The sequence below is a fragment of the Zingiber officinale genome, chromosome 9A, assembly GCF_018446385.1.
Source record: "Zingiber officinale cultivar Zhangliang chromosome 9A, Zo_v1.1, whole genome shotgun sequence".
Taxonomy (NCBI): Eukaryota; Viridiplantae; Streptophyta; class Magnoliopsida; order Zingiberales; family Zingiberaceae; genus Zingiber; species Zingiber officinale.
The window spans coordinates 24,258,970-24,269,735 of record NC_056002.1 but is presented as its reverse complement, the minus strand read 5'-3'; the positions used below and the strand labels follow the sequence as shown (position 1 = coordinate 24,269,735).

Here is a 10,766-nt window from a genome sequence, read left to right as displayed (position 1 = left end):
AATTGCTCTACTTTTTCTTTTCAATCACTTTCATATATCTGACGATTTCTCAGCAACCTATCTAGTTCTTAAATGGAAAAGGCAGACTCGCTGAAAGAAGCTCGATCTCAGCACATGCTCGAAAGAGAAGCTGCATGGCAAATGCCTGCTCGATCACTACTACGTCCAAATTATTGGATCAGCTGCTACTAACACGCCCCATCATTTACATCCCAATCATTGAACTCTGGCTTTCTGAAAAAGCTGATGCATGCCGACATCATTCACTGGTTCTCGCCATCAATCAGTGGGCAATGCATCGATCCTAGATTTTTTTTTTTTTAAGAAAAAAAAAAAAGCGACGCCCACTGATTTCTGAGCACATGGGATCAAAAGAGAGAGTTGGGAGCTGAGAGTACTTCCACATTATCCAGGTGAGGTGGGCTCGGTAAAAGAAGAAGCAGGTGGGTTGCATGATTGTGGGAGGGGAGAGCATGCATGAAGAGCACGTCACGCAGCAGCAGCATGGGAAGGTGAAGGGAATGCATATGGATGAGGAGGTTCTGAGGACAGACAGGCTTTGTACACGCATATGTAATATGTTGATGATGTTCATGGTTTTGGAATAGCTAGAAAATTAATCCTTATCCTCTTCTTCTCCACCTTGTTGGAAACACATACTCAATGGGGATGCCATATATTCCACTACATATAATATTAATATATACTTGTATATTGGTCCCCGTCGAGCTGAACCAATAATGCATGCCTTAAACCCCATGCACATGAGGAATTAAATAGCTAAATCAACGAGCAAATAGTTCCTCTGCACCTTCATGCTTCAATCTGAACCATATGCTTTGAAAGAAAAAAACTCATATATAAGAGACTAATTCATGGATATCTTGAGGACCACAGCTTCATTGCGCGTTTTCAGCAGTGCGAAGTAAATTCGAAGACTAATTCTGAAGCCTGCAACTTTAGGACGGCGTGTTTTAGGGCTCTCTGACGGGTGCTGGTGGGCTGCAGCCAGCTGAGCTGGTCATAGATTCCGGCCGTGAGAGTTTTGATCAGGCGACGTTCAATTAAACAAGATCAAGCTTAGGAACTCTAAACTCTGGGCTCTTTCTTAAGTGTCCACTTAAGAAGTTTGATTTCGTTGATTTCGATTTTTTTTGTTTGGTAATTCAAGAGCTCTTCGAACTTATTAATTCTGGAGATGACCGCCAACCTTGAGGGCAAGAATTAGAGTTGTAAATGAATTGAATGTTCATGAATAAATTTGATATTTGACTTGAGAAAAATTTATTTATATTCGTTCAATATCAACAAGATTTATTTAATAAACAAACTTAAATAACTCGTTAAACTAAACAAACAAATTTGAATATATATGTATTCAGCTCGTTAATATTTATAAACAATATTCATGAACTATGTTCATTAATAAAACTTTTATCTATATGACAAATAAATAAAGAAATTAAATAAACAAAGAAATTTGAATTATCAAACTTAATAATCAATCCAACGAGTAAAAATTTTAAATAATGAAATAAGTTTAAATTGAGAACTCGATAACATCTAATCGAAAAACTAATGTTAAGTTAAGCTTGAATTAAAATATCAAGGGAAGAATTAAGCTTAAACTCATAAAATAAATCAAGTGAAAATTGAACCATAATCATTTTGAAAATTTAATTTATTTTAAACTTGACTTAATCTAACTCGATTACCTAATCAAATTAGCCTTGACATCCAAATTTCATTAGACTTGACTTATCGACGCCCGCCCTAGCAAGAATTAATCATTTTTTTAGCTAGCCAGTGTACGTCTTTTCGGCACTTTGGCATTGTGATCGATATCTACACACTTTCAGGTTCACAGGCTATAAAATAAATGCTTCGTCATAGTTTGAACAAACTTCTCAAACTCTCCGGGCTGTTTGTTCTGTTCTTCTCTCCCTCAACGATGGCACAGCAGCACCTTCAGCCCTGGGACTGGGAGTCGCCTATGAATTTCCACTGTCAGTATCAGCGTCTCTGCCGTGGTGAGGAGCTCAGGGAGTTCATGTTCGAAAAGCCTCTGACGCCGAGCGACGTAGGCAAGCTCAACAGGCTGGTCATCCCGAAGCAGCACGCGGAGAAGTACTTCCCCCTGGACGAAGCCTCCGGCGAGAAAGGCCTTCTGCTTAGCTTCGAAGACGAGTTGGGGAAGGTGTGGCAGTTCCGGTACTCCTACTGGACCAGTAGCCAGAGCTACGTGCTCACCAAGGGATGGAGCCGCTTCGTTAAGGAAAAGAGGTTGGACGCCGGCGATGTCGTCCTCTTCGGGCGTCCACGGTTCGACGGCGAGCGTCTCTACATCGGATGCAGGCATCGGGGGGCGCCGCCGGCGGCGGCCGCGGCCGCAGTGCAGTGGAACACACCCTACTACGCGTCGAGCAGCTCGGGGCACCAAGACTCTTCCTTTCATGCAGGTAATTCCCACTCGATCGTAGCTTTGAATTCTTAATCGCTCGAGTTTAAGATTGCGTCCGTTTGCAGGAGAGCAAAGGGCTGAAATAGTAGCGGACAAGAGCACTGAGACAGCGGCACCGGCGAACTCAAAGAGGTTGAGGCTGTTCGGTGTAAATTTAGATTACACTTGTTAATTAGTTGTTCCTAATTCCGATGAGTTAAGTTGAAGGAAGTGGATCTAGCTAGGAGGAGAGGGAGGAAATCCACGCCCCTCTCAAAAATGACATTTTGATTGTCAAAAGGAGAAGGAAGAAGAGATCCCTGGTTTACTTTTACGGGCAATCTCTGTTTAATTTCATTTCTTTTTGTGTACATGAAGTTTCAAGATCCATCAGATTTAAAAAAAACAAAAAAAAAACAGAGATGGGCGGCACTGACTCTCACGCTCTCGTTAATTTGTATCTTTTGTTTTCCCTTCTTTCCAAGGAGAAAGATCTACAGAATCTGATGAGACTTTCTCCGATGCCCTTCGCTCGTATCTTCTCCTCCTTTATCATCTTCCATCCCTGCGTCCTTGATGGTCCCTATGATATGTCGTGTCGAGAAGAGAATGAACTACAGTGACATTTCAACCAAACAGAAAAAGCAAAATATTTGTATGGAAATAAAGCTGCTTTCTTCCCCAGCCATTTGCAGCGTGTGCAAGGGCACGAGATAAGACAGGTCCAGACCTCCATGTGTATCGTAAGACTTTAATGGCTTATCTATAAGGATGAAATTGAGCCGAATCGAATCCAACAATAGTAGATTCGAATTCGGCTAATTTAAGTTATATTTGGATTTAAATTCGGTTTGAACTTGAATCGAATTTTTATCACAAGATTCGAATTCGGTTGATTTTGAAATTACCAAACTTATGAATAGTTCGAGCTCAGTTCGTTATTAACTTGTTTATCATAATTAACGAACTTAACTCGTTAAGCGAGCTTAGATTCATTTTAGAGTTTGTTTTTTGACCCGTTTTAAAGCTCATTTTAGAGCTTGTTTTACAGACTTGTTAAGCGAGTTTGAAAATTCATTTGAATAAATATTCAACAAACCTAGCAACTAAAATAATATAAACTTAACACATCATTGAACATGTTCGCGAGCCCTTTAATTGAGTCGAGCTCGAGCCTGAATTCACCAGCCTATAAACGAACGTGTTCTCGAGCCCTTTAAAGGAGCCGAGCTCAAGCTCGTGAACCTATAAACGAACATGTTCGCAAGCTCATGAGCCGAATGTCCTTAAGTTCGAGCTCAACTCGATAAGATAAACGAATGAACTCGAATGAGTATTTTATCGAATCGAACTCCGAATAGCTCGCGAACCGTTTGGTTCATTTACATCCCTACTTATCTATCTCAATATTATTAAATTTAAATTTATATGTCTTTCTTTTATTAGATCTAAAATCTTTGATTTCTAACTTTTTCTCGTCCGTATTCAAATTTAACATTTACTCATTGATATATTTGGATCCCTTATTAAGTCGGAAAAGAATAAGAAATTTTAAGTAGAGGGTGTGCTAAGTGATCCTACGTATCAATAAAGAAAAATAAAGGGAAGAAAACGTTAGCAATCGGGTTAAGAAGGGGTCCCTGATACAGGCACTCTGACGCTCAAGTCAAATAGATGGCCGAGAAAAAAAATGCAGTGAACATTAGGAAGGAACAGTGGACTTTGAGTATGTAATGTTGTGTAACTACGTCATTAAGAGAAAACCTCTTATATAATGTCAATTTCCTCTATGCACGAATATTAATGTACTTTCAAAAAATGATCAATCATTTTGACACTCTGACACCTTTTTAAAAATAGACCCACATCGTCTGCTTATGGAATATCCCCCACCTTTCAAAAAATGATCGACTATTAATGTAGGGTAGAAGCTTCTAGCGTAAAACTACTTATGGAATATTCCCTTGATTCCAAAAAAAAATATTAGGTCGTTGGGTTGATAGACCCTTAATATGCTTTGCTGGTAGGTCGATCGAATCCCCTCTGTCGTTCGATTAGACTTCGCTTGTGGATGGGGTTGGGTTGGCTAAAGAATGATGACTCTCTTGAGGACTCAGCTTTTGCTTGGTCTTCTTCGCTCGACCAAAGAGTCTGGTCTAGTCGGGCCATATGCATATCATGTCGGATCGGACCGATGGTCTCATCGGCTAGACCACTTGGCCGAGTGGAGAAGGCTGAGCGAAAGTAGAGTCCTCGAGAGGGTCATCATTCTTTAGTCGACCCAACCCCATCTACAAGCTAAGTCTGATCGAACGACAAAAGGGGCTCAGTCGGCCTATCAGCAAAACATATTAAGGGTCCATCAACATAACGATCTAATATTATTTTTGGCGTTTTATGTAACCATTGTCAGAGAATCAGGGGAATATTCGTTGGACAGTTTTACAATGAAAGCTTTTACCCTGCAAAACACAGAAGAGGTGGGTCTATTTTTAGAAAGGTGTTAGAGTGTCAGAAGGGTCGGTTCTTTTTTAGAAATATACTGATATTCGTACACAGAGGAAAATTGACACTATATAAGAGATCTCCTCATAAAAGAACAGGTACACAATATTACGCACTCAAAACCTATTGTTCCTTTCTACTGTTCACTATATTTTTTTTCCTCTTGACCACCTATTTAACTTGAGCGTCGGAGTGCTTGTGCGAGGACTCCTCCCTGACTCAGTTGCTAATATTTTCTTCTCTCTATTTTCCTTTGTTAACACATAAGATTGCTCAACACCCTCTGCTTCTAGCTCAAAATCTTCTCACAATTAATATCAAAGTCACCTATTTAACACGCAATCTTCCTTGAATTTAGATAGGATCACGATTCTGTATCTTTCATCTGTAAAAATTTTCCTTCAACACTTTGAGGAGAAAGAGAGGTAATTCTACTAGCTACCAATACATATAGTTAAATTTGAAACAATTTTATCCAATCTACTACCAACCCTTATATAAATTGGGTGTCCACGTTCCAAACATCTTGGAGTGCATTCAAAACTTAACCTAAACCATTCGAAAACATGATTCTACCATGTGCAAAGTACACGATGCCTTCACTAGTTCATGTTACATTTCGGCCTCCCTTTCAATTGTAAAATAAAACTAACTCTACTTGAAAGAAGTTCCAACAAATGGTTGACCCAATCTCCAAGCGTGGCTAGCTATTACTTAACAACAAACATAGCACTTGGAAGGAAGGAAGGAAGAGATTCACAAGGTTAGACAGAAAGAAGCTAGGTTCCCACTAGCTTAACACTATTTGTCTCCCACTTTAATCCTTTAGTTAGATGCACTTTGATCCAGGCCAGTCACTAGTGCACAGGAACGCTTTTTTTCGATGTGACAATCTTGATGAGAATTGTACGAGCAGCAAGCTGTAAAGAGAAGAAAAAACAAGTAAAGAGTAAGATGAAAGCAGAGATGATAATCTAGATTAAGCCTTCAGGTCTCCATCAAGCTAATATATTAAGAACTTGAGCAATTACACTGGCACGATTCTCTGCTTCTCCAAGGAAATCATTGAGCCTGTAATTTTTAAAGAGTAGGGATGTTGGAAGGAACCAAGAGACAGAATTGCATCACCAGAAAGTAGTCAAGATTCATCTGAATGAGGCTTTTCTAGTGTTATAGTTGATACTGCCATATCGGCCTAAAGATATCTCTGTCTGACTTAAATAAAGGAGCCAGGGGAAGGGTAGATTCTTCTCCAAATAAAATTAATACGATGAATCTGTATATCCATCCACACAGGGCGTGAGTACTACTACACTTGTAGATAAATATGACCATTAGAAAAAGTTACTTGACTATACAAGAATAAGGGTAATACAATACATAGAAATTTCTGATCAACCGTCGACGATCGTGTGAGCAAGCAGTACATAATGCACTCTTCATTCATTAATGATATAAACATACACAATTAGCAACAGGATATCACAAGAACTGGTTTCTGATCTTGACTGGCCGGTGGAAACGAAAGAATTTCCATCCCACATAGTCAATAGCAAAGTTTAGAAACCTTGACTGGCCGATATCAAGTTTTGCTTCAAACCAGAGAAGTTGCTGTGACAAAGACCTTGTTCATGCTGCTTCTCTAGTCGCTTGAATTTGCAATGCCTACCATTTTAAGCATGTTTCGATCTTCCTTGAATCTCTCAAGAACTGTACCTTTCAAGGCCTCAGGTTTTCCATTCTGTGGCACTTTTGCGATCACGCCCCAGCATTCAATAACTTCTGGATGTATCTTGCTCGTCTTTGATAGACAAGGACTGTTAAAAGTTGTGCAAGGAAAGGTGTGGCCCTGATCGAAATTTGCCGATAGAAAAAGGCCAAAGTGATTTGCCCGTCCTCCAAAGCCAATTCCATTAGGGATGCTGTCTGAGCTGAAATTGACAGCACACTGCCACATTAAGAAATCAAGTTTAGTGAATGGATACTTACAATCAAAAGCACCATCCATACAGCAGATAGATTTAGAAAAACGAGCATTAGATTTGAATTAGCTACATTATGATTCCGTATAGTAGATTACATTATGCAATTCAAAGTACTTCCTAAGGTTGAAATTACATATATACATGCACTTTTATAAATGAATAGCTAATGAAATCCTGAAACAGCAGAACATAATTTAGTCAAAGATGAGAACATAAGATAATTTTTAAACAACTAAAAGTGAGTTTGATGAATCCTTGGGATGACTAACGATAGGCAAGAAGAAGAGTTACACCAATGTGAAATATTTATGAGAACTTTCATTCATAGAACCTTACCCATTGCAAATTGTTGTTTGCTCCGGTAGGACGAAAAATAGATGCCTTTGGATACAATTGGTAGAGAAAGCACTTCATATCACCATAAAAATCACTTTGCCGGTCCCATGGTTGAGAGGCATATCCCCCATACACAAAACCTTCATTATCTTTGATAATTAAAACAGTTGGTCCATCTCCATTTCTGCAGATTCACAAGACCATAAGCAATTAACTAACATAATCAGGTATTAACCATTTTTTAATGAGAAAAGAAAAACAAAGTGAAGAATGATACAAAGGTATGTTGAGAAAGTAAATAACATAATTAATAGAAACCAACCATCCATCAAAAATCATAGAACATATACATTAATAGTACACAATAATCTTGTAATACCAACCCATGGAATTATTGGTCCAACAGACACATTTAGGCATACTTGCAACGGAAGAGACACTCACGATAAATTGCCCAAAAAGGTTGAGAAACTAAGCCCATTAATTCCACTGTGATACAAAAGCTTCCAATCTTCTACCTCATCCTGTGAAAGAGCTCCTCCAATATGCCAAGCATATTCTTTCCTCAAAATTAGGATCTCAGCAGGTATATCTTCTGAATGGTGTAGAGTTGGAACTTGATAGCCTGGTCTTCCTGCAGAAAACAAAAAAATTTAGAATGTCAGCGGGAAAATGTAAGCTAGAAGAAACAGTTTAATAGTTTTCATAGAGTTTCAATATAGGAAACATATAAAATAAGTCAGTATGATTAAGAATCCCTAGACAGAATGAGGGCTGCTTCAAATACATTGAAGTCACAAGTGTGAATATATATATAGGGATAAAGAGTAAACCTGAATCAGGTGGCATCAGCAAACTTCCAAGGAACTTCCTTGCTGATGGGACAAGGCTACACCAACTTCTAAAATCAGCTAACGACATACTTTCTTCAGAGGATCCTTCAACTTTCTCAGAGAATTGTGCTGCATTAACAAACACTTTGAGAACATTCTGATGGGAGGTCAATCCAGTACCATCACTTTTGGGATAAAATAGGCACTCATTTACTGAGTTTATTACAGCTTCAATATCGGATCTGGAAAGTGAATTTAGTTCAAGGCATTCAATACATTCAGCTAAAACAAACTAGTCCCAAAATTGTGTCATGGACAAAAGAGTTCAACTATAGAAATTAATGAACTTAATAGACATCAGAATTTCATGGACATAAAAATCCACAAGAAGAAACCAATTGGCAAAGAGTAACACGCTTATCCTTTTCTTGACAATGAAATCAACCTCTTTTTCTTCACTATACATAAGTTGTTTAGCAATAAAAGAACACATACATACGATAACTAACAAGCAGTATATGACTATACCATCCTAACTTTGTCATTCCAGGATGCTTAAGTAAAAGCATAGGCAACTGTCTAACTTATTGCATATCATGGTGATGCTCTTTGGCAAATGGGCAAATGACACTTGTTGGCAATTCCATGTTCATTGAAGAAAAATGTTATTTTTACCATAATCTTAGATATTGTATATAAGATGATTACAGATAGTTTGTTTCCCAACTAATACAAAGAAGGATACCTTTTATCTACATAGCCTGATTAATTCTCTAACAATTTCTCACTGAACACTAACATAACAGATACAAACAGAATATATGTTCACGGATTCTACAAAAGGATATATCTAATGTTCTTTTCTTACCTCATCACTTTTGTTTAAATGTAAATTAGACAATTATGTCCCTGATAGATGATAGTTCGAAGTTGCTGCTGAAGAATCTTTATTTCATGATACTTAAAGATCATCAAAATTTGTCAAAGTTGAATCATTCTTTGGTTGACTTTATCAGCAGTACAAAAGATATATGAACATGGCAACATCCTACATTATAAGAGAACTATTTAGTATTTCCAGTCATCTTAACAGCTGAGCTAGATAGCAAATAGGAACAACCAGTTAGGTTGACATGATTAGACTACCCAAGTAATAACAGCTCTAGGGCCCAATAGGTAGCCAAGGAACTCATCTGCATATAGTGGTAGAAGTCTGTCCTATCACACAAGTTTAGTGAAATAGAAAATCTACTGCTACAACATGGCCGCAATCTGTTCAAACAATTACAGACCAAATGCAGTTATTTTCAGAGTTATGTTCCAGGGTTTTTTTTCCCTTCTCATGTAGTACCTAGATAAGAAAAGTACATGTTCATAGTCATTTTCAAACTCAATCACAGGAGTAAAAACTAGATTTTTGTACCTTCCCAAAATACCATCCCCTGTAACATCACATAGCTGGTAGATAAACTCCTCAATTTCATCTCGAGAACCTTTCTCATATATTGCCTGGTATAGGAATGGAAGGGAAACATTATAGATCATAAACTCAAACAACAAGCTGTAGAAAATACTAGGTTCAAACAAACTCATAGAAAGACACTGTTTTCAATCTTCATATCAACATGATGATCAAAAAGAAGTTCAAAAAGGCATGTCGAATGGAAAAAATGAGTGGTTTATATCTTGATAAATCATCAGAGCATGAAACATTAGTAAAGGAATTGGAGGCTACCAATGTAGAATAATGCCTTGCAATGCTGAAGTCAAATTATTACCCCATAGCTCTAGTTTATTATAATAGACTAAGACCCAACTATTTAAATCAGCCGCATAAAGTTTATCCTACCATTAAACTTTCGTCCATAAATTCTATGTAAGATTATACTGCTACTCAGTTCCATTCCATTGTTCTATAAGAAAAATACTTATTACACATATTTTAATGGAATCAAAACAGTAAAAATGCAACCACAAGTAGGAAAGGTAAACTATAGAACAACGCAAATTGGAACATAAACGAAGCATTGTGAAGGTAACTCAAAGACGGATAAGACTTTTGGATTTTGATTTCGGAAAAAAAAACTTTAGGAAACAATATTGGTTAGTAGTAGTGTCATGCATAAAAAAAAGCTAACTTTCGTAACGACGAGATCCTCGAAAAGAAGCATGCCATCGTTCCGCTTCTGTGTCGCCAGCTGAAACAACTTGGTGCCTAGCAGGCCAGGAACTCGGAAATACGCCTATGAGTAAATCAAAATAATCCAAGTCAAAAAAAAAAAAAAAAAGAGAGAGAAGGAAAGATCTAATTTTGGTTTTGGGGTTCGAAGAAAGAGAAAAGCGCGACCTGGAATACGGATTGAGAGACGAACTTGCCGTTGCTCCCGGATTGGGCGGCCAGAGACACGAAGATCGACTTCAGATCCTCTAGCTCCTGGGTGGTGAAAGCTCTGTGGGAATGCAACGAGAGAAAATAATAAAGAAGACGGTGGGGAGAAGAGAAGGGAATAAAAGATAAGAGAAGAGGAGGCGGTAGCTGCTCACCGGATTGCCGTATCGAAGAGTGGATCGGCCGGCGGCGACTGCGCGTTGCCCATTTGATCCTTCTTCTTCTTCTTCTTCTTCCTTCAGGCGATTGGCTATTGTTCGACGCGTATCGAGCGGTTC

At 38.3% G+C, this 10,766-nt stretch overlaps 2 protein-coding genes across 3 annotated transcripts; one reads left to right on the top strand and one right to left on the bottom strand.

Moving 5' to 3' along the window:
* The first annotated feature begins 1,885 nt into the window (after nt 1–1,885).
* On the top strand, nt 1,886–2,900 carry LOC122020799 (B3 domain-containing protein Os11g0156000-like). The gene is made up of 2 exons (XM_042578822.1): nt 1,886–2,459; nt 2,527–2,900. Exons 1-2 carry the CDS (start codon nt 1,952–1,954, stop codon nt 2,631–2,633), a joined length of 615 nt encoding a protein of 204 aa, XP_042434756.1. The 5' UTR covers nt 1,886–1,951; the 3' UTR covers nt 2,634–2,900.
* Nucleotides 2,901–6,260: 3,360 nt separating this feature from the next.
* On the bottom strand, nt 6,261–10,766 carry LOC122020531 (MTOR-associated protein MEAK7-like). Of its 2 annotated transcripts, XM_042578494.1 has the most exons (8): nt 10,644–10,766; nt 10,447–10,549; nt 10,238–10,342; nt 9,523–9,608; nt 8,100–8,341; nt 7,711–7,900; nt 7,267–7,450; nt 6,261–6,893 (listed from the first exon to the last, which is right to left on the bottom strand). In XM_042578494.1, the coding sequence occupies exons 1-8, from the start codon at nt 10,694–10,696 to the stop codon at nt 6,588–6,590; spliced, it is 1,269 nt and encodes a 422-aa protein (XP_042434428.1). In that variant the 5' UTR covers nt 10,697–10,766; the 3' UTR covers nt 6,261–6,587. The 2 variants fall into 2 exon arrangements, with proteins under 2 accessions (XP_042434428.1, XP_042434430.1); XM_042578496.1 differs by lacking the exons at nt 10,238–10,342; nt 10,447–10,549; nt 10,644–10,766 and adding an exon at nt 8,968–9,147.